Here is a 24,007-nt window from a genome sequence, read left to right as displayed (position 1 = left end):
CCTTTTCTTTAACAGCAATGGCATAAATGAGCCAAACTTTTAACCGATGGCATAAATGAGCCTTTTCTAAAAGTTCGATGGCATATTTGAGCCTTTTCCCATTTTAATATGATTTTAGATATTTTAAGTTGTTAGTTACTTTTTGTTTGCGCAAATTTAATGTGAAGAGGTTCATTAAGATGTCCATAATTAAAGTATTTTTCGTCATCGATCGTTGAATCTATACTCAAAGTAGCTACAAGATATTACCAACATTCAAAATAATAAAGCTATAACTAAAGAATATGAATTTAAAACTAAAAGATATAGCTAAAACAGATTCCATAATTTCAGAAAAATTATACACTAATTAAGTTAAAATAAAACAAATGAAATAAGTTTTTCAATATTTTTCCAAAACACGCTAAGCAGACACATCGATGGAGACATGACTGCTTCATTGTGAAGTCTCTTTTTTTTATATAATAAGAGAATACTAGTTTGTATCTTTAATATTTTATTATTTTCTGAGTATAATAATTGGAGCAATGAAATGTCTCATTTCAATATATGCGGACCATAGACTATATACGTCTAGTCAATAAGTCACACGGACAGCCTACAGTTACTGATGCTATTTATTTTAATCTTCAAATAATTCGCCTGGTCCCTTTTTTTCTCCTTTTGAGTTAATTAGAGTTTATAATCTAATAGTGTAAAAGCATTTTTTAAATATAATATGATATAACTTGTTTTCTTACTAAATGTAACAATAATGAATGAAAGTAGTGTACATAGAGCGCACTAGGCTCTCTATCGACAAATATCATGTTTTCAACTTTTACTTGGGTTGTCGGCCTTTGAAAAATCTTTCTAATCAGAGAAGTACAAACAAATAAACAAAAAATGTCTAAACACGGTATAAATACTATCGAAAAGCAGGGGAACAAACACTTAAAAGAATTAAAAAAATGTGACATGGCATTTCATTAGGAGAGAGATAATGCTTTTTTTTTGTCAAGTATATTTTGAGGAAAATAGATAAAGTTGGGTGATATTGTAGTCCTAAAACAAACATAAGTGATATTACTAGGTAATTTCTCAAATATGGGTGACTATCTAGGGAAATTACTCGTATCATATTTGGCCAGATCAATTTACTGCAACAGGTAGATTCATATTTAAATTCGACATTTGAATACATAATAAAGTATTTTATAGCACATGTTTGGTTCAAATTTTAAAATTTTATTGTACGTATTTTCAAATGTATAGTATGTAAATAAGTTAGTTATTTAAAATAGGAATAAGGGTCTGAAAAATATTCTAACTTTGATCGGATTTGTTATTGCGATACAAAACTTTCATGAGGACCTATTACCTCCCTAGACTATTTAATACCGTATTTTTTACCTCCTGAACTATTTAATAGTGTATTTTAAAAGGTAAAAAATACACTATTAAATAGTTCAGGAGGTAAAAATATAGTACTAAATAGTCTAGGGAGGTAATAGGTCTTTATGAAAGTTTAGTATCACAACAACAAATTCGACCAAAGTTAAGGTATTTTTCAGACCATTATCCCTTTGAATATATCATATCCTTTGTTATAAGAAGAGATCGCAAAGGCATGTTCCAAATTGAGCCCAACACATAACAGAGCGACATATTTTATATGACTGATTTATCTATGGCACATTATGTCGTAGTTTAATGGTCTAAACAAAATGTATTAATTGAATTATCTCTTCAACATTATGTGCTCAAATACTTAATTGAATTAAGTCATAGTTTAATGGTCTAAACAAAATTTTAAAATAAATTTGAGGAGTTATCAATGTATTAAGCTTAATATGTACCATCCAAGTGGACAACAGCATGACGTGCTCATTGTTTATCGACCCACGGATATAAAGATTAAAGTTCCCTCTCCTTCAGAAGAAATAAAAAAACCAATTGAATATTTTCATTCTTCCTCATCTGATTTCGAAAACTATTTATTCCAATTCAATAAATTCAAAACACTTGCCTGAACATACATTGTTTTACTTCATCAAAATTAACATACATTATCAATTCACAAAAATAAATTAGTATAGTTTGGTAATGTAAATTTTTTCCTCTTATTACCTCCATTACTTTCAAATCTATTGTACTTCACCTTAAAGAATATGATATCTTTATATTCTTCACTTTTTGTTGAGTATAATTTTGATATCATTTTAACAATGTCGAATTTATAAAGAATCTTTGCCTGGAGAATCCCTAAGCACAACACATAAATGAAAGATGTCACATTCAATAGGGGAATAATCAGATATCGTGACAATTTTTATAACCTATAAGAACGACACATTATATGTAGTATAGAGATGTCGCATTAGCAATCATATTTAATCAACAACAAAGTGATTAATAAACCTTACCAGTAAACAAGATGGTTACCAAGAATTAATATTTCATAATACATTTAGGAATTCCAGTGGAGAGTTTATCATCTCATCATAACAATGCATATCTAGTTAGGTCCATAGTTACAATGGAACTTTCAAGATAATAGAACAATATCAAGTTGAACCAATCCCCCCCATGAAGGTCTTTGGATCAGGACAATTCCCGGAGAATTGTGCCTGTGAGAAATCAAAACCAGGATTCTGCAGAGACGAGATTCTTTGTTATCAAAAGGAAGTCGTCAAATAGTAATTTTTAAATCAGTTCTGGCCTCCAATTCAAAACAGTATGTAGAAGATGCAAAACAGCTCAAGGCAGATACAAGGGTAAATAGCAGTACTCCAAGATATTGACAAGACAAGTCTTTCCTTTAGGGACTGTCTACCCGAGTTCAAGCAATATGTCTGGAAGTATATCACTCATTTGCATCTACAAATTACAAATGCAGAGAGAAACTAAAGGAAGCTAAGCTAGATGTCACGGACTTAGAGTCTCACTAAAGCTCCGTGCGGCACTTGACAACTTACTCACTAATCTTTCAAGATCTTGTAAGCCCTTTGAACTAGGATCGCTAAGAGAAGGCAAGAAAGACTTGGAAAGTTTTGGAAGAAGGCCTTGTTATTGCTTGGGGAATGTTTTACAACTTGAGTGACTTGAGTGATGATTTACAAATGGGAGGCCCTCTATTTATACTACTTCCTAGGGCCTTTGTGAAAATAATATTTACAATACAAGTCCCTCTATATTTACACTTTGGTCCACATTCTAGAATTCTCTACACTTTTTAGGAAATTCTAAAGCCTTCTTGAAAATATCTAGGGGGTTCTAGAGTTCTCCATAAGCCTCTCCACAACTCTAGATTCTTCTTGCCTATTCCGGTGCCAAATTTGAACAGTGAAGTGGCAGGACATGACATAGAGGTACTTAATTTAGTCCAATAGATTATAGATAGATTGCTCACGAAGCTTGAAGCAATACAAACACAGATATACACATACAGAAAAGGTGGATGTGTGACACAACACGTCTTAAATAGTTAATGGAAACAAAACCAGACTGTTAGAGAGAGTATGACAAGAAGTAAACCTTAAATTGAACCTATGTGGGCTGAGTTTCCAAAAAAACAACCTATGTGGGCTATGGCTTTTTGACACTAAATTTCTGTAACAGCCAAAATTGATACGGAATTGCTAAAATTTAATCATGGAGTTTGGCTTATCAATACTCATACATACAATCCAAAGACCCAAAATATGAGAATGATGTCAATATGAACTGTGGAGTATCATTTTCCAAAAAATACAAAAAGTAACTCCACCTAAAAATGCAAAATAAGGGCCAAAACAACAAGACATTTAACAATTTAACAAAATAAAAAATGAAAAGGAACGTCTAATTCCTCAATTTCAATTACGGGGTGATATGTATACGACTAGAATCCAACTGTTAAATCTTAATGTTTAATTATTGCTAAATCCAAATCAAGCGGTTTAAGACACCAAGCTAATTTTCCAGTTCAAAACTTACAAAGGCTCCACTAATTTCTCAATGACAATAAATTGAAAATGAAGCCAATTGACATTGGATTGAGTGCTATGCTAAAAAGTTCAAACTACTGGTAAAAATCTGAGAAGGTGAGTAGTGATGATATTTCTGAAGCCTAATGAGTGTATTCGTGCATTTAAGAAATCTAATTGGGAGGAGATTCATATAAAGCCTTCCAAATATTCAAAATCTCTCATACCCTGTTGTTTGACTGGCGACTAGGAGGTTAACTCCTAAGAAAAATGAAAGCAGCAATTGAACAAACAATCTGTCAATAGCTTGCAATCGTTGAGCCGGATCTGCTTTGGAATGCCAGTAAGAACTGCCACAGCAGTACAGCATATAGCAAACACGCCAGACTCACAGACTCCAATGTTTAGCGAGTGAGACTTCTAATTTTACACAGTATATGAAGAAGCAAGCATTTATTGTTCATTAAAAACTTTTTTCTCTTATTACATCCATTAAAAAAGGTAATTTCATTGCTTTCAGGAATTTTAGAGCTCCTAGCAACTAATAACAATTTAACAACAGAAGATGAACACATGGGAAGTTATGAACCCAGTCCACATGGAAGCCACTTCGTGGAAAATCATCAGATATATTTAAGTCCAAGAAAATGGTCAATTAAAAAAGCAATCCACAAATTAAACATCAATGCGTAGAAAGGGTCAACCAATTCATGAGTATGGCTAGCCAACCAAGAAGGGCACAATGAGTCAACCAACAAAAGAACAGTAAAAAAAGCAAGTAGCAATTTACTCTTCAATGAATCAACATGAATGAACAGCTTGGAAGTAGAAATCGGGTGAACACTTCAACAGAAGCAACCGCAGGTATTCCAAAATGATGGGAGAATGCAACATATGAAACATAGATTTTAGTAGAGCTTAATCATATTACCTCTTCTTGGAACCTTTGAAGCATGAGCCTTTTCTGTTCAAGATCACTGGCATATGGATCCAACTGCCCTTGGCCCAATATAGGAGAAGACCATGTCTGACCTTTATCCCTCTTCTGTAAGGTTACATGAAGTATATCATCCTCTGTCATTTACCATCTAAGTTAGAACAAATTTATCGGTATACTAGCTATTAGTAGCAATTTATCAATGATCGTTCAAACTAATCATATCTAAACCTCATAAGTTCCATAGAACTGAGAAACACTTCACAAAAATATACCCAACTGCAACTTACAACAGCTGATTCTTATAGCTAATAATTGAGCTGACTCTACTAGACTCCGTGTTCTGAACTAATAAAGTTCAAACCCTTTAACTTTGCTAAGAATTTCAGGGACATTTGACCACTAGTATTTTATATGCTCGAGACTACATGAGTTTCTTCACGCTGTTCCCTAAAAGAGAGACCACTGTACCAAGTGACAATCATCAAAAGCAGTGTGCCAGCAATTGATTTCTGTTACCAACAACTACAAAGCAACAATCGCAAACTAGCAAGGTAAGCTATACAAATCCCGTGTATCCATTTTTCCAGTTCCATAGAGATTTTGTTACCAGAATTAAAGAAAATCTTACCCTTATTAAGGAAAATAATAAATTACCTAGAGTCCAGAAGGAACAATCGGTCTTCACTGGGTTCATAAGATCATGCTGCAAAAAATAAATAAAATTAAAGGTGAAAATACTAAATTATTAGCTTACATAAAACTAAGAAGTTGAAGAACTTACATTAAGGTAAGGTGGGTTGCCTTTGATCCCAACTTCCAAACGCTTAGACTCAATCTTGCAATAAAAAAGCTTCTTAGGAACATTTTCTGGAAGAGTTATGTAAATGTTCAATTCTTCAAGCGTTTGGTCCCATTCGAACACCTTCTGGCCTGAAATTCAATTGTCAACTCCACAATCAACGTTATCATTTTCCATATGCACAAAAAAGTTAGTAGTAGATGAGGAAAACGAAGAGGATAAGGAGTTAGAAGTACCATTATGGACGAAGCTGTGACGTTTCTCAGGGGCCAATTTTTCAGCCATTGATTTTAGGGTTCAGTTTCTGATTTGGGTAATTTTCTCTGATTTTTATTCTTCCTTGGCGCGGAATTGTTCTTTGTTCCGGGTATCTGTCTTCCTGGCTGGTTCTCGTGCTCTCGAATCTTCTCGACCCGGTCCAACCCCGGGTATGGTATGTATGGACTGTCTTAAGGTATGTTTGGTTAAACTTGAAAATAATTTTTCTTCAAGTAGTATTTCAAGTACGCAAAGTTATACATCTGATCGGTTGGTAAAAAATAATTATATTTTTTTAGTTTTAAATAGTACTAAAAAATAAATTTAAAATATCACAAATTCGATTAACTCTCAAAATTTTACGCGAATTCTATAATTAAGACGAAGGGAATAACATATATTATTTGAAAAATTACTATATAATTACTACTCTTCTTATATAGTAATATTTTAATTTTTTCCTTTTTAAATAGTACTAAAAAATAAATTTAAAATATCACAAATTCGATTAACTCTCAAAATTTTACGCGAATTCTATAATTAAGACGAAGGGAATAACATATATTATTTGAAAAATTACTATATAATTACTACTCTTCTTATATAGTAATATTTTAATTTTTTCCTTTTTAAATAGTACTAAAAAATAAATTTAAAATATCACAAATTCGATTAACTCTCAAAATTTTACGCGAATTCTATAATTAAGACGAAGGGAATAACATATATTATTTGAAAAATTACTATATAATTACTACTCTTCTTATATAGTAATATTTTAATTTTTTCCTTTTTAAATAGTACTAAAAAATAAATTTAAAATATTACAAATTCGATTAACTCTCAAAATTTTACGCGAATTGTATAATTAAGACGAAGGGAATAACATATATTATTTGAAAAATTACATTAAGAATACCATAAACCACAATAGTTAACAACTTACAATATTTGAAAAACATATTAACTCTCAAAATTTCACATGTGTCACATAAATTGGGACAAATGGAGTAACATATATTATTTGAAATTACGTTAAGAATATTATTAATCACAACTTAAAGTATTTAAAAATACATAACATATATTATTTGAAAATAATGTAAAAAATATTATAAATCATAATAATTAACAATTTAACGGATATTGTGCCCGTGCTTCCATTTAGAAGTGAGAATGTTTAGGAGCTTAGGGTTAGTCAGTCAATTGACCGATTTGCCCTTCTTCTTCAACTTCCTCTATTTACTACAAAAATAGTACTAAAAATCAATTTAAAATATTAAAATTTTGGTTAATTCTTGAAATTTCACATGTATTGCATAATATAATAGAGTAGTAACATATATTATTTGAAAATTATATAAATAGTACTAAAATATAGTTTAAAATAGTACTAAGAATTTGATTAACTCTCGAAATTTCATATGTACTGCGTAATTGAGATTGAGTGAGAAATATATATTATTTGAAAAATAGAATAAATATGTGATATTATTAGAAAGAGCTTTAATATATATTTTAAAAATTATTTTGTCTTCCGTATATGATTTTCTGCATATATGTGGAGTTTTAAAGTTTTTAACATTTTAATATAGAAATATGATTATTTGAAAATTTTAGTACTTTCTTCATTTAAATTTTTCCTTGTTTTTCTTTTAATTTGTTCTAGATTTAAAAATTACATAAAAAGTACTTAAAATCACAATGTAATAATATAAGATATTAAAAAAACATAATTAAAAATCATAAAAGAAATTTTATTGACTCTTTAATTCCATATTGAAACATAAGAAGTTTGTTTGAAAATAACATAAAAAGTAACGTAAATTAAAGTAAAATAACAACTAAAAATATTGAAGAATCATATAAGAAATTTAGTTGAGTTTCGTAAAAGTACCTACGTCACATAAAATGGAACAGAAAGAGTAATATATATTATTTGAAAATGATATAAGAAGTGCTATAAATCACAATAAATTAACAACTTCAAAATATATTTAACAAAATCACATACAAAAAATTATATAACTCTCCAAATTTCATCGGTGTCACATAAATTGAAACAAAGAACTACTCCCAATTTATGTTATTTACTTTCCTTTTTAGTCAGTCCCAAAAGAATGTCACATTTCTATATTAAGTAACAATTTGATTATAAAATATTTATTTTACCCTTAATGAAATAATTTACAGTCATACAAATTTATATCATTCATTTTGGACCACAAGTTTTAAAAGTCTTCATTTCTTTTTTAAACTCCGTGGCGAATCAAACTACCTCACATAAAATGAGACGGAGGAAGTAATATACATTGGGCCCGCGCTGGCGCGGGAACCTAATAACTAGTATATATATATATGAAAAAAATGTATATTAAAAAATAGGCACAATACATTATACATAAACATGTTATTTAATTTAGCCTACATTTATGTCTTCTAAATTTGACTATAGTCCAACTTGTATAAAAGCTGAACTAGCAGACACGCTTAAAATGAACTTACTTTGGCCCAAAGAAACAGTTTGGATGCTTCATTTATTGTGTCAATTATTCCTCATTGATTAAAAAGAGAAATATTATGTATTTATAGACTGACGGACTCTCCCACATACATAGTAGACCAATCCTTTGGGTTGTATTCTCCTAATCAATCTATAATAATTAGTATAAAGTAGGTCAATCAACTCGAATTTAAGTGTCACAAGAGATGTAGATAGAATTTTGAATTTAAGGGTTATGAAGTTGCGGAACCCATAGACGAGGCAATAGCTCTACGTCAGGATGTCAAGCATGGAAATTGCACGGATCAAAGAAGTTGCTTATTCAACTTATACCACTTTAGGATTGGAGTAGGAGTTACCTAAATGTGACTATGTACAAAAGCGGATTTTAAAGTTTAAAGCATTGAATCATTATCACTGCATTCGTATTAATTTAATTGTGACAATGAATGTGAATTTAGTGTAAGGTTGATTAATGCAATTGAAAAGACGATTAATGTATCAAGAAACATCTCACTCAAAAAAGATGGAAGGCAAAGGAGTATTTCCTATCCCCTGCAGAAATTCGAGTGACAATGAAAAGAAATTATCATTCAACAAGTTTCAGCATTGCATGTGTTTAATCCTGTCTAAGAAATACCCTGCACTAATCATGTGTAATATCCTGCACTAAGGCAAATAAAGTAAAATTTTCTCTACTACAAAGCAAAACCTCTTATCTAGATGAGTTCATAGTTTGAATACAAAGTGAAGCTTCATTCACCATGTAGGGATTTTCAAGATCAGCAATCTACTCATGCCAAAAAAGAAATTACAATCTCATCATCTTTTTTGGAAATTGAGAACTTTGACTGATAATGCAAAGACAGTGAAGAAGAGCAAGCAAAATCCAACAAGTATGAGAGCTGACCACCCAATCCATCCAGGTCCAAAACCTAGACTGACCTCCAGATACTCTTTCACAGTGCCTTGAAATCCAGGTCCTGTCATTATTTCTTCTACATCGCCAAGTTGAGAGCTAATAATGCCCCGCAACGTCCATGCCACTGGGCTGATGTAGTAGAACCATATCCACCATCCAGGGATACTCTACATTGCATAAGATAGAGAAAAACAATGCAAATTATCATAAAAGGATCCAAAAACTGATTATTTATCCTACTAGCTTTGGAGGAAACCATGCAATCTACTACACTTAAATACATTTGCAGAATCCGAAAAACATGCTCTTATGCAATAAGCCATACGCAAGTCCAGAATTTTAACTTAATGAGTCCAACTAATACTTTAGCACTGAACTCCTCGTGCTTCAGAAATTATGAGTTCAAAACTTAATATTTGTCGAAATTTTAGTGATTACTATGTTAAGTTGAACTCATACAAAAGGTCGCATCCGCTTCTGCAATAAGCCACAGTTTAATTGACAAACAAAAACTGGTTCCAAGTTCTTTCCTGCTTTGATAATTACTGTATTTAACAGTTGAGCTGAACTTTCCTATTTCCATTCTTTTACAACAGTTCAAAAAAGGAAATTATTGCGTACTTCTCAAAATCATGATCACCTGTGTGTTAAAGATAATAAAACTAGGTGATTTTAGGACAGGAATTGTAAAATACGAGTAAATTGACCAAATAAACTTAGGTTGATTAAAATATATTATTTAAATTGGACCGTATATATAAAATTATTTGAAAGCTAATGTGGCGCTTCATCATCCAAAACCTCTCTTTTCTAAGAATGTACTCAACAGAGTGAACCTAATATTATTTACACTTTTTTGCCTGCAAATGTGTGCATATATATATTCAATAGTCCCCGACTTAATTCCTATAAGCAGACAAAAGAAATTGGAACACTAATTTTCTTGAGCACACAAAACTGCTGTAATTTATGATGAGTGTATGCTGAGGAAAATAGTACTCACAGGTTTTGGAACAAGAAAGCCAGACATGAGGTTCCACAGCGAATAAAATGCAGATGAAATGACAGCAGCCAAATGTGGAGTTGGCGTAAGACCAACAGCCATCATACCGTAAAAGGTGAAATAGCTGAATGTCAGAAACATGAACACTAGATATAGGAGAAATTTTTCTGCAAAATACCAGCAAAACCACAAGTTAGTTTATCTGACAACCAAGTATAAACAGCAAAGAGTTTAACTTAGTTGCTATGAGCACAGTTCATGAGGAAGAACATGGAATAATGTAATAACATATCGGAATTCAAAACGAGTAGCAACAGAAAGATGCATATTAAATACATGAATTGAAGTTAATGGTCCAAATGTCAGAGGAAAGATGTACATCTCAAGTAATTTTCATTGATATAGAAAGGGCTGAGATTCCAATGGCTATTGGTTACATATGCATCTTTATTTCTTGGTTAACATGTTAATTAGTGTTACCAAGTTTCCTAGAGTTAAACAGAATGTTCACTGGGTAAAATCCAAACCTAAATCGCTTACCTCCATGCAAGAAGCACTACTGCATTTTCATGGATTATTTTAATTATTTCTCAACATAAACTGCAGTAATTACTAAAGAAGCAAATCCATGAATCAAAATAAACAGATATACCCTGCAGACTGCAAAACGAAAAGGGAGATCACATTTTGCCCACTGCTTTTGGAACTCTAAATATTTAGGCATGTTTTGAATAGTGCAAAGCAGCATAGTGAATCAACTACTGCTTTACATAAAAAGAGAATATGAATGTATGGTAAGTTCCTGTAAAACATCAGAAAATGATATTTGCGACATTGGTCTTTGGCATGTTACACAAATACACTTTCATAGAAAAGCAGATGTAATCCTTCAGGGTAACATTCAGCAGAACGGTTTCTAGAAAAAACAACCAGAATGGCAGATGAACCCATTACTTGAAGAACTAAGGATAGGCAAAAGCAAAGAAAATATGGAGTTGATCATGAAAATTAATTCCTTAGGTTCATACCAGCTGTCCTTTCAAAGTTGATCATCAAATATGAAATGATTCCAAATAGTAATGTCTGCATGAAGATGTATGGAATTTCGACTAACCCCTGTTTGCCAAAAAAGAAGAAGTTGATATTAGTAAACAATCTCATCATCTCTTCTAAAAGCAGTTCAGATACCATCTTATTGAGTAGTTCAAGAAATACCAACATACTATTATTATATCTGTTGCAACTCGAAGCAATTAAGATATACTTGATGTGAATGTGCTAACCTGAGCTGCTGCATATGGTAGAGGAGAGTACATTCCAGCAGCCTTCTCCCTGTAGAAAACTGTTCTCTCAATGGCAACTATTGGCTGTACAGAAGAAGCATTATTGACCCCCAGGAACAAGCATGAAGAATAAAGCGCACCCATAACAACGAACAAATTTTGAGTGGAGTCCCTGTGGAATCATTTCAAGTGTACTGCCCCAGTTAATAATTTGAGAATTGATCATAAAATTGATACAATCAAGGCTCTAATATTTAATCCAAGTTTGGAAACTGAAACCTTAGAATGGTCCTAATTGCTAGTTTACTTGCTGGTTTTCTCTCACTATGTTATTTTGCATAGTTCTGCTCTTTCAATCTGGCAATCCAGCCATTTTGTCCATAGAGGTTACTTCTATATTTAATAAAAAAGAAAAAAAGAGCAGCAATCTTGTACTGTTCTCATTTATCCTTCTTGAAGAATCCCCAGCAAAGAGTATGTAGGGGAAGTTGTTCTACAACTACATTGGAAATAACAAGCAACCAACCGTGTCTGCTTTATAAAGACTGAAAGAATTATCCAATAGTTTGCTCTAGATATTTCATAAGAGAAAAGTTACCTTTTTGAACCGACATCCCAAAATATAGAACCGAGAATCAGAGCACTCAACGTTGTAAAGAACAACCTAACAGCATTATAAGTCGGACTTCTCCAATACACAAGATTTTGCTTCCAGAGACAGATCCTAAACTGAGAAAATGCACCTTGACTGTATGTGCTGGAGAACTTTAGAGGTTCTGAGTTCTCAGGTGGGACGCTCAGTTGCTTAATTAAGGCCTCCACTCCCCTAATTTTAGAAAGAGATACAAGTTCTACAAATTGTCAATAAAGGAAAAATGAAGCGAGCAATAAATAGTATACTTCAGGTGATGAAGACATTTATTAAGATCACCTGAACTGCTCAGAATTTCTGTATATTACTGCAAAATCTTCTCCCATCCTTTCTTCAGCAGCTGGCGTACTTATCTCAAGCATCCAGGTCGCAGGATTGTAACCACTAGGAATTGGGGGTATCCCAGGAATACTCTACAAAATGTATTCACAAACACGTGCAGCATGAACAATAGCTTTTGAAAAGTGAGTAACCAAAATATAGGAACTATGCCTCATATAATTGAACTCTAATTGTGTTTTTTTTTTTCAATAAGGAAAATGCAATCTGTTTCCTTATAAGTACAATCAGATTTCAACTGTATTAACAGATGAACAATCTATATACAGAGACCACAATGGAAGTATCTTGTGTAACTAAATTAGTAGTAACTACTTCAAGATTAAAATCGATGGCGAAGCAGTGGAATGTGGAGAAATATTAGTGACGCATCCCCACACCTCTGCACCAAGAAAAGGGCTAGAAGAATCTTCCTCTTAATTTTAAAGTTGTAACACACACTTTGTATCTCTTGAAAATCGAGCACAGTTGAATTAATTATACTAAGTGAATGGTGGAGGCACAAGCCCGTACCTGAAAGTAGTCAACCATTGTTTGTGACTTCTCCCCAAGCTTCCCCCCATATATCACTTGTCCTCCACGTTTCATAAGAAGAAGCTACATGTTGTAACATCACGTGAGCGGATGCCCTGGCGGTCATGTAACTTATCTATTATAGAAATGCCTTGATAACATACCTCATCAAATGCTTCAAAAATTTCGATACTTGGCTGATGGATTGTGCAAACAACAGTTCTGCCAGTGTCTACAGTATTACGAACAGTTCGCATTACAATGGCTGCTGCTCGTGCATCAAGCCCAGATGTAGGCTCATCCATGAAAATTATCGAAGGATTTGCCACAAGTTCTACTGCAATTGTCAAGCGCTTTCTTTGTTCTGTTGATAAGCCAGAACTTCCAGGCAAGCCTACCAAAGCATTCTTTAGAGAGTCAAGTTCCACCAAATCCATTACCTCTTTAACAAACTCCTGCAGAATAAGGACGTCAAATGAGTTTTAGCATTTTATCCAAAAAGATCAAACATATTGAAGTTCAGAAGATAAAAAGTAAAACGGCAAGCCAGTTGCTACTACCTCTCTTTGTTCCATATTCACTTCTTTGGGAAGACGCAGATAAGAAGAAAACCACAGGGATTCAAAAACTGTGACTTGAGGAGAATGTATATCATTTTGTTCAACATATCCTGAAACTCTAGCAAAAGTCTCTTGTTGTTTCGGGTATCCTGATATCTTAATGTCACCCTCTATATATCCAGAAGTTTTCCTTCCAGCTAGGCAATCCATCAATGTGGTTTTTCCTGCTCCACTCGAACCAACCAATGCGGTAAGAACACCGGGAGAGAATACTCCACTAACACTCGACAGTAGTTGCAGCTTCTTCTCAGGTATTCCTTCTGAACTCATTTCCTGAAACAGTACATGTCTTCTGCTAGAAATGATACGATTCAACATGTACAGGTAAACAAATTTTCAGTATAGATACCTTTGGCATGTCAACAAAGTATTTGACATTATGGAAAGTCATTGCCAGTGGTTGGAATGGCAGTATCATCCCCTTTTTTTTAGTCATCCCCGGGTCAGGGTCCCCATTTGACTCAGAAGTCTTGCTACCTCCTGCCAAACATATCATAAATGGGTAAGAAGTACACATTCCATTCATCCATGAGAAGAGGGGATAATTTACCATCTGTACCCACTGCTTCTGGTGAGACAACTGCCCCGGATTTTCTTATTGCTGAAAGAAAAAAAAGAGTAAAACAAAGTCTAGTAAATACTGGCAACTATGTGTTGGCAATTCTAAATCTATAATACAAGAGTTCAATATCACTTACGGTTGAGAATAGCCAAGGCTAGAGTCAGAATAGCGTTGAAAAACAAAATGTAGAGCAATAAAACACCTACTCCCAGCCAATACCAGCTATTGGTTGTTGGCAGGCTGTGCGATCGCAGAACAGCATTCCCAAGAGTTACGTTTCCAATGGTTATCTTCTACAAAATTTCAATTTAAATGATCCAACTGATTAAGCTTCTAGAATATATTATTGTTCATTCCATTTATTTGTTTTATCTATAACTAACACATCCAGCATTCCCACGGTATAGAGAGCACACCTCCATCCATCGTGTGGCAGTAAATTCATTAACTGAAATAGCTCGTTGTCCATATGTCAATGGTGAAATCCAAAAGGCCCATTCCCACCATGGCTTGATCATTCCTGCAAGGATAGAGACTCCATTTCAATAAATGAATTCCTGCTACAAACTAAAGAAAAGTGCAACCTTACCTTTTGGCACGATAAAACCGCCCGATAAAAATGTGATCAGCAGTGCAGCTGATGCAAATGTATTTGAGACAACCAAAACTCGTGCAATAGAAGCTATTGATCGAAAGAGACCCATTCCCATCTGGTGAACTACAAAGAGTGTAAACATGTAGCGGAAAAACCTGGAACAGTTAAAAGGGGATATAAGTAGAATAAACAATCTACTGTAGCCTTGTCTGTATGTCTGGTGAAAAAAAACTCAACATGCCAATTATCCAAAAAAATATAAAAGAAGAAGAAGAAAACAGAAACCGAACATACCTCCCAGCACCAGGTGCGAAACCTACACTCCAGTACACAACAAAAGACCATACGACAGCTTCAATTACAGAGTAAGGTAAACGCAGGATCCAACTACACAAGGACCATGACCATGCAGGATAAAACATATTATCTCTTTGCTTATAGAAGACTGGGAGGCGAAATATTAAGAGAGGCAGTTCTGAAAATCCGTTGAACATCATATGAATCAAGGCGAAAAACAAACAAGAAAGATACAAGTTGCCGTTCGTCAAATCCGTGGGATGCATCCGTGTTTTTAGAAACATTGTGCATGTTACAAATCCAACAAAAGCAACCTGTAAACACATGTATGAAAAGTCTGTGATACATCAAAATTAAGAGACTAACAACTCTATAGATATGCTGAATCTGAGAAGCTATGGATGGAGGGGCTGCTATGGAGTCTAAGAAATAACTTGATGAACTAAGCAAAATCATTTGAAGAATTGGAAGTGGCACAAATGACATGTTCTTGGCAGCTTCCATTTATACATCCACTTCTATACTGGCCTGAAGGACCAAATGCATACTTGAATATGAGGTACAATTGAGACTTCAACTCTCTAACAGCTCAAATACACTGATAGTTTTCTCCTTCGCGTTCTCCATCATAGAACTTCACGATGGACAGAGTTACAATATTAGCTACGGGTTCAGATGAAACCAATAGTTTTTGCTTAGAGAGTATACTCGTATCATAAAATCTATGAAATATGTATAAATATTAAATTGCAAAGCCAAAAATTAAAACAAGCTATTTGATTCGGTGCAAATTTAGAACCCATAAACTTCAAATCTTGCTCCGCCTCTAATGCATTTGAATCTTCTTGAGAAATCCCTTGATCGAATTTAGATGGTCTTATATGACCAGCTTGGAGATTTAAAAATAAAATTTAGATGTGTAAATGATGAGTAGGTGAAGCAGAAAGACAAATACTTTTTTTAAAAAAAGGAACAAAAGTCTCATTTTACGTTATTTTTAATTTTGAAATTGAAGGCAGAAATGAAAAAAATGTGAATCAGATTGGTATAAAGAATGTAAACTTACAGGCATACCTGAAACGTTCTGAAGATATAAAGAAAACTATGCCTAGTCATTAGAAGCCACTCTCTCTCGAAACAAGCTTTAAAGAGATCCCATCTGGGAATAGCAAACTTTGTTGTAGATAGAGCTGAGGGATGACCTTTGGATCTATCATATGGAGTAGAAAGGAAGGATTTTATATCCTGACCATATCTGGAGTTCCTAAACGCTTCGGCAATTGCATGAACAGGAATGAATTGATATGGTCTGGAATTATCAGCCCAGTATTGTGCCTGATCCTTTCTTGAGGTAACCTGCGAAGAGACCAGTTAAAGTACCAAATACACCTTGGGGCCATAAAGCACCAAATGAAAAGTACCTCTTGAAGGAAATCTGCAACGCCCTTACGGGGTGGCAATCGAAATCCTAATGATTCAAAGAATTCAATAACATCTGCTTGGGGACCATGGTACACGACATATCCTTCAGAGAGTAATACCAGATCATCAAACAATTCAAAAGTTTCAGGTGCAGGTTGAAGAAGAGCAATCATCAATGTTGCGTCCATTAAATGAACAAAATTTCTTAAGCACTTGACAATTTGGTACGTCGTGGAGCTATCAAGTCCAGTAGATATTTCATCCATGAAAAGTGTTTTCCTGGGTCCGACAATCATTTCTCCTGTGTATGGAAACCATTATTAGCAACTATTTATGTAGCCACATTTTTCTCCCTTCACTCGTCCAGAAAAAAGAGACTGGTGGGTGAATTCTGATATTTCAGGCTATCTCACTTAGTTCAAGCACCCCAACTATTATAAGGAAACATGCCAGCTCATAAACAAACAAAAGTTATGCATAGGTTACTTTAATTTGCCTTACAATTAACACCAAAACTATGAATAATCTCTGGAGGTCAATATTTGCTCCATTACAACCAGAATTATTTAAGAGAGTGAGGATATACCTGTCGTAACTCTCTTCCTTTGTCCACCTGAAACTCCTCTTATCATGTCATTGCCAACAATTGTATCTGAACATACATCTAAACCAAGAACTTTCAAGACGTAATCTGTAGACACACTGTGCTTCTTACCACCAACAGAAGATGCCTGACCAGTTATTGATTGCAACAAATACCAACATGAAAATGAAATAAAACATCATGAGATCCCATTTAACATGGGTGAAGTAGCCTGGTAGATAGAGAAACTCAAATCAAACCTTCATATATGCATCTATTTCAGAGTTTGGACGTATACTTCTTTCCTTCTCTAAACGATCAAGGTCTTTCATATATTCTGCAAAAGAAATTAACAGGGCAGGTTTGGGAATGAAAGATGTTATGTCATATTAGATAAACCTTAATTGGTTCTGATTAAGCAGGCAAAGTGGGATATATATCAATCACTAATTACATGAGAAGAAACATACTTGCCTTTGCTCTAATATCTGGAAACTTAATGCTCTTAAGTCTTAACACACTACTTATTTGTCCACAGAATACGCCCTGGGTGTGGCAAGGTATTTGCTAAGACTCCTACCTATATTTCCCCACTAGACTAAGTTATGGAACTAGATAAAAAGCTTCATTAATAACATTCCCAAAAACAGCAGAGGAATTCCAAAAGTACCTATATATTCAATTCCATTTTGCTTTGGTCTTATCTTATTTCTGTAAAACCTTCACAAAAAAATGTTGCAATAGTCCTTTTATTCTTTTATCTATCTCATTGTCAAATGACAATGAAGAAAGGATAACATCTTGACATCCAGAAATTAGGACATTTTGTTGTTCAGTTCTATATATTTCCTAAGCTTTTGTTTAGGAAGTAATTTCCTGGGCATCTTTTCCCTTTGTGTTGTTTCTATTCAAGACATAAGATTGTCAGATACAGTTCTCTCGATTTTGATTTCTTTTTTTCTAGTTGAGTTGGGGGAGCAGGGAAGGGCTTTGATTTTTTTGCTCATGCGAATGGATTCTGCTTAGTTCATTTTTCTTCTTCAAAGCCAGCTAATAATAGTACATGTAAATGCAGAGAGAACATAACCAGATAAAAAGAAACAACTAGTACAATGATATAACATGGTTCAGCAAGCTTAATTGTGCAGCATAACACATCTGTTTACTAAGGGATACTCGCATTACAATTAAAATATGAAAGATTTCACGAAAGCTGTGACAGACATCTGCACAAATCAAGAGGAAACCCATGCCTTGTAAAAGGAAAACTGGTCAAGTACATGAAGTGGAAATGTTTAGACAAACCTCCAAATCCTTGACTTGCACCTTGGCATCTAGCAGCAAAATCTACAGTTTCTCTTACAGTTAACTCAGCAATATGATTATCTGTCTGACTTATGTAAGCTGAAGTTCTTTGCACACAAAATTCATCCAGCTTATGTCCATTATACGTGATAATCCCTCTTTTCTGAAACAAAGAGTTATGTAATTATATTTGGTATTGTTTTTTATTATTGTAGTTCAATGGAACATAATGTCTCCAGGAGATCCTCTTGAAAGAAGTAAACTGAAGTGAAGGTAATTAAATACATGGCGCAAGTTAGAAAGGATAAGCAATGCAGTGAAATTATCAAAGAAAAGACATAACGTTAAATTAAGCTAACAAAATACTTAATATCTGATCAGGATTCATATTTGCCTCTTTTTGCAATATTCCCAGAACTCCTACCTTTTAATTCCCCGGTTACACTGCATTTCAAGGACATATGTTATTAGGCCGATTAAACAAAAATTGGAGCCACTAATGTTACCAAGATGATGATTTGAGATAATTATCTTGAATGTCAGATGTATAAATCAATAAAAGAGCTTATAGAATCATTGAATCTTTGTAGAAGAACTCCACGTCTATTAAGGAAGACAAGGATTATGAATCCAAAGGCAATACAAGAGAAAGGCTGGTACTCACCTTTAAGCTATTATCAAGCTTCCCTGAAAGAGCTAAAAGCAATGAAGTTTTACCAGAACCAGGAGGTCCAAGGAGCAGTGTCATCCTAGCAAAGAGCAATAAAACAATGTGTCATTATATGCAACTGTTTGGCAATCTAATTACTACTAACTATAAGTTGCGGAGTATATTTGAATATGTTTAGGACTAAGCTGTTTTTACTTTCAGTAGGTGAAATATTTTTTTTTTTTATGTTAGATAGGTAGTATAAATTGTCAGAAGATGCAGTATTGTACACATTAGTGTCCAACATTGATCAAGCCAGTAACCGCTTTCAAAGAAAACCTGACCACTATTGATCCTCTCCCGGTGAACTTGTCATAGTGCGGGACCAGGTTTTGGCTAGTTCGATATTCCTACATTGGATGAATTGTTTTCCGCTTACTACATCTTACTGCTCCAAGCTAGTCATACACTGATCCCCTAACCAGCGGTCAATTCTTCTGTTCTAGCATCTTAAAATATCGATTCCATCAACCAGACACATAATATCCAGGCTGAATAACCTTCCAGACTTCCATTTTTAAAAAATGGGTGTAGGGGAAGGGGAAATGTGAAGCAACAAGGTGAATGTTTAGGTAGTCAACCAACTGAGTTACTACGCTTCCCCCTTCCAGACTTCCGGCGCATATGTAGGTAATAGCAAATTTGAAATATGTTTGTTAAATATATAATTAAAAGCTACCAACATAACAGCAACACTTCTTTCATACACAAGGCAGTTATCAGAAGTAAGAAAAAAAAGAAACAAAGCTTACCTCCCAGGTTTTATAACACCACTCACGTTGTTCAAAATGGTAAGAGAGTTTCTCTTAGGACGGAATATCCTCAGTCCAGTCAATATACTCTGTAATTCATAAAAATACAATTAGAGAAACTATCATAAGTTATAGTCTAAGGTAGAAGAATAACACAGAGACTTGGTGTGGCCTAGTGGTCAATAAAGTGGTTGAAAACTCTGAGATCTCAGGTTCAAAATTCAGTGGCGATAAAACACACCAAGTGATTCTTCTTATTTGTCCTAGTCTTGGTGGACAAAATTACTAATACCTATTGGTCGTGGTAGGTGGCAGGTATACATGGAATTAGTCTGCGAAAGTTGGCCCGGACACTGCGGTTAAAAGAATAACATAAGAGAATTAGTTGCAGGATTGAATGATTTACCTCGATGACATCACGGACTGAATTCACCAAAGTAGGCAAAGCTCTGGAGCCAACAGTCACATTTGCTGTGAGTGTTATATCCTCATATCGAACTTCAACTTTCGGAACCTCCAATCCCACACTTTTTCCAGAATGAAAATTTTAAGCCATTGTTAATTAGATATAAATTTTAATATTGCTAGTTATGAAAATTAGCAAAAAAGAATAGTAAGAACGCTACTTTACATTTAATTCCTTAAGATTATGTCATCTACGAGTAGACTACAAGTTTGTACTTTACAATAATTTTGTGTCTACTATATGAATCTCAATTCTCTATATAAATCTCAATTAGTGTCATTATTATATCAAATAAAAATGAAAAATCCATACAATGATGTTCCTCGCCACAAACAGAATATCTAATAACAACGGTGTAAATTAAATCTACTTTATTGGAAACATGCATAGTAATTAAAAAAATAATTTAAGGATTAGAATTGTTAATCAAGACTAATCTAGAAAAAAGAAATTATTTTATTATTTATAATTTTATAGTTCTGCAGGTTCAATTTAATCTTCTAAATTTAATTCAAGTGAATTCAAACAAAACTGTTATTTTACGTATATATTTTGTTTCAAGTGATGATATAAATCTTCCTCTAAGTTAGATGCATAGACTATAAAATTGTACTAGTAATTTTTATGCTTCTTGTTTATGTGAATTGTGAGCATTGCTACTTCAAGATTAATAGTTACGTTAACTATCCTGATTTTATTGTCTGTTGCAAATATCCTGATTTTATTGTCTATTTATTTATGAACAGTTTATAACTTATATTTTGTATTATATATGTGATCGAGCATAATTTTATTTGTATTGGGTTAATTAGCCTATCTCAAACTCTGTAAAATTAGGTCTTGGTAACAATTCACGCTCCGAAAGCTAGCTCAAATAAAGGAGAATTGCACAAGTCTTATAAGGAAATCACGCATTTCATTAAGGCATAATACATAAATATGCCCTTTAACTTGACCTCATTTCACATTTATGCCATTCAACTTTGGGTATATGCACAAGTAGACACTTAAACTTGTATAAACTTGAACAAGTAGACACATGAGTCCTACGTGACACAATACACGTAGGCCACCACGTAGGACAAAAAAATTACATGTAGGATGTCATGTAGGACATGTGTGTCTATTTGTTCAATTTTATACAAGTTTAAGTGTCTATTTGTGCACACCCAAAGTTGAAGGGCATATATGTGATTTGAAGCCAAGTTAAAGGGCATATTTATGTATTATGTCATTCATTGATGTGAGCCTTATTAGTTCTTTCATGCCCAATGTTGCATATCTGGTGCATGTGCATGTGCAATTTTTAGTTTAGAGCTCAACAATGAATGATAAGAAACCTGAATTAAGTGTTGAATCTGCCTCACATTTCAAAAAGTTAGCTCACCAAGTGGAAAATTATCAAAATCTTATAAAGACAACCCCCATCTCATTAACATTCGTTTTTTAACAAACTCAGGTTGGCCCACTGCCTAATGCTCGATTCAACTTTGCCAACTAAAAGTGAGTTAGTTTCATAAAACTGGGACCTCACCAACACGAATCAAGCAGCAAAACTTGCAGAAATATTTCACAATTTATTAAAAAAAAAAAAAAATCAAAGAAGAGAAATAAAGAATATGAAACACACATTGCGATTCCTGTATCTACAAAATTTCGGAAGAAAAATCCTTTAAAAATAATTGAACTCAAAATAAAAGAAATCTGAATTACATTAGATTCATGCAGAGATAAACTTAATTGTATGCACATTCGCAACACCAATAGAGAGAGTGTATGAGTTGAAAATTACCTATCGAGGCGCTCTTTTACGCCGGCAAGCAACTTATAATTATCCTGTTCAGTAGTCGCCATTGCTCTATCGACGACAAGCTGTCGAGTGTTCCGATCAAGATTTCTCACATCGACGGTGTCATGACTCCTCCCTGCGCTAGATTCCTCCTCATTCCGCTTCACCAAAGCGAAATTCGTTCGCTTCCGCGTCGGCAATTTCTCTAACGCTGCCCACATCAACTCATGCTCGTCTTCCTCCACCGACTCCGCATTCGACCGCCGACCAAAACTCTCATTTTGTGCCTCCACATCTAAATCAAAAAACTCACTCCCGTTCGATGCCGCCATTTCAAACAAATTAATCAACTACAGTTTATAAACAATATCCTCCGATCACAGTCTCGATCGACCTCCGATCAAGTTGAATATGAGTGATCAAACCTATTCCTCTTACGACTATTTTCGTGTAATCGTATTGTTGTTATGCAGTTATGCATGTTCTCCCAGTGGGCAATGTGAAGCAGGAAGAGTTTTGGACGAATTTTGAAGTCCGATCCTTTTCCCTAGCATTTATTTCCTCTTTGTACTCTGACGAATACGAGTCTTTCTGTTAAAGCGGGACATTGTCACTCTTCACCTACATTTATGGGATTTCGAAGGAGTTCAAAATTACAAATATGTCCAATCGGCGAAGGAAGCATGACTTTCCTCCTGACGTCTGTATGGGTAGTTACCGGTTGTTTTAATTTTGACCTCTTCTTGCGATCACCAGTAGTATGACACGTGGCTATCTGCATTCGCGTTTTCTCAGTTACTACTTTTTAATTTTTTTCTAAAAAGTTAGGAGGCATGATGACCGATTCAGTTTTGCAGCATACTCCCTCCCTTTCTTTTCCCCCCATTTATGTGATATACTGTCTAATCATTTCATATAAAATTTGAAAAATAAGATTTCTAAAATACATACTATCATTCGTATGGTTATGAATTATAAAAATGTAGCATTTTTGGAGGAGGTACAAAAAAAATATCACATTAACTTAAATTTATATATTGGATGAGTAAAAAAGAAATGAAATGTATAAGAAACAACAAAAATCAATGGTTTATGTTAAAGAATGACAAAAGTCCCACATCGGTAGTTAATGAGATGGATAGACTCCTTATAAGGCTTGGGCAATCCTCCTCCCTTTGAGCTAGCTTTTGGGGTGTGAGTTAGGCCCAAGACCTAATTTAATAGTTTACTATCAAAGAATGTGGCGTGGATGAGACTGTTCCTTCCTTAATCAGAGGTAGCGCTTCCACTCGAATGGAGTCCTAGCTCCTGCACTGTCTGTCTATCCAGTGTGAATCCGGAATAGTCGAGCTTCTATATGGGTACAGGACACAAATTGAAAAATTAAAAAAAAAAAAAAAGGTTTCAACGATTTTACTCAAATTAGATATACCTACATATGTATAACTACCTACCGAGTGAGGGTATATTTTTCAAAATGTAAATAGATTTTAGTCAAAATTCACACATGCAATTTTTGTATACATGTTTTTCAAGTTTTGATTATGTGAACGTGCATTGTATGTTAGTATTGTGGTAATTATTGGAAATTTTCATCCAGAAAGGAAGAATGGTTATAGAAAGGTAACTAATAATGTTACAATATTAATGATAGGTACGTGTATTGAATCGTGACGTGTTGTAAAAATATCAAAGGCAATAATAACAACTAAAAGAAATTTGCATATTAACCAACTTAATTACAATAA

General features: G+C 33.8%; 2 protein-coding genes across 2 annotated transcripts; both read right to left on the bottom strand.

Annotated features, from left to right (window-relative positions):
* Positions 1-2,371: 2,371 nt before the first annotated feature.
* Positions 2,372-6,125, bottom strand: LOC102588480 (nudC domain-containing protein 2). The gene is made up of 5 exons (XM_006350773.2): positions 5,923-6,125; positions 5,669-5,817; positions 5,542-5,590; positions 4,879-5,021; positions 2,372-2,633 (listed from the first exon to the last, which is right to left on the bottom strand). Exons 1-5 carry the CDS (start codon positions 5,969-5,971, stop codon positions 2,547-2,549), a joined length of 477 nt encoding a protein of 158 aa, XP_006350835.1. The 5' UTR covers positions 5,972-6,125; the 3' UTR covers positions 2,372-2,546.
* A 2,946-nt stretch (positions 6,126-9,071) lies between these two features.
* Positions 9,072-22,591, bottom strand: LOC102588153 (ABC transporter G family member 31-like). The gene is made up of 24 exons (XM_015310223.1): positions 22,263-22,591; positions 20,411-20,531; positions 20,005-20,093; positions 19,208-19,292; positions 18,544-18,706; positions 17,499-17,575; positions 17,242-17,386; positions 16,655-16,956; positions 16,308-16,589; positions 15,231-15,547; positions 14,931-15,091; positions 14,758-14,861; positions 14,478-14,634; positions 14,330-14,380; positions 14,129-14,259; positions 13,720-14,052; positions 13,324-13,614; positions 13,160-13,243; positions 12,587-12,720; positions 12,254-12,481; positions 11,656-11,827; positions 11,401-11,488; positions 10,373-10,539; positions 9,072-9,536 (listed from the first exon to the last, which is right to left on the bottom strand). The coding sequence occupies exons 1-24, from the start codon at positions 22,589-22,591 to the stop codon at positions 9,270-9,272; spliced, it is 4,278 nt and encodes a 1,425-aa protein (XP_015165709.1). The 3' UTR covers positions 9,072-9,269.
* Between the last annotated feature and the right edge of the window lie 1,416 nt (positions 22,592-24,007).

This window comes from Solanum tuberosum, unplaced genomic scaffold (genome assembly GCF_000226075.1).
Source record: "Solanum tuberosum cultivar DM 1-3 516 R44 unplaced genomic scaffold, SolTub_3.0 scf00128, whole genome shotgun sequence".
Lineage (NCBI taxonomy): Eukaryota > Viridiplantae > Streptophyta > Magnoliopsida > Solanales > Solanaceae > Solanum > Solanum tuberosum.
Note: the sequence above shows the minus strand (reverse complement) of the source record. Positions and strands in the feature narration are given on the sequence as shown.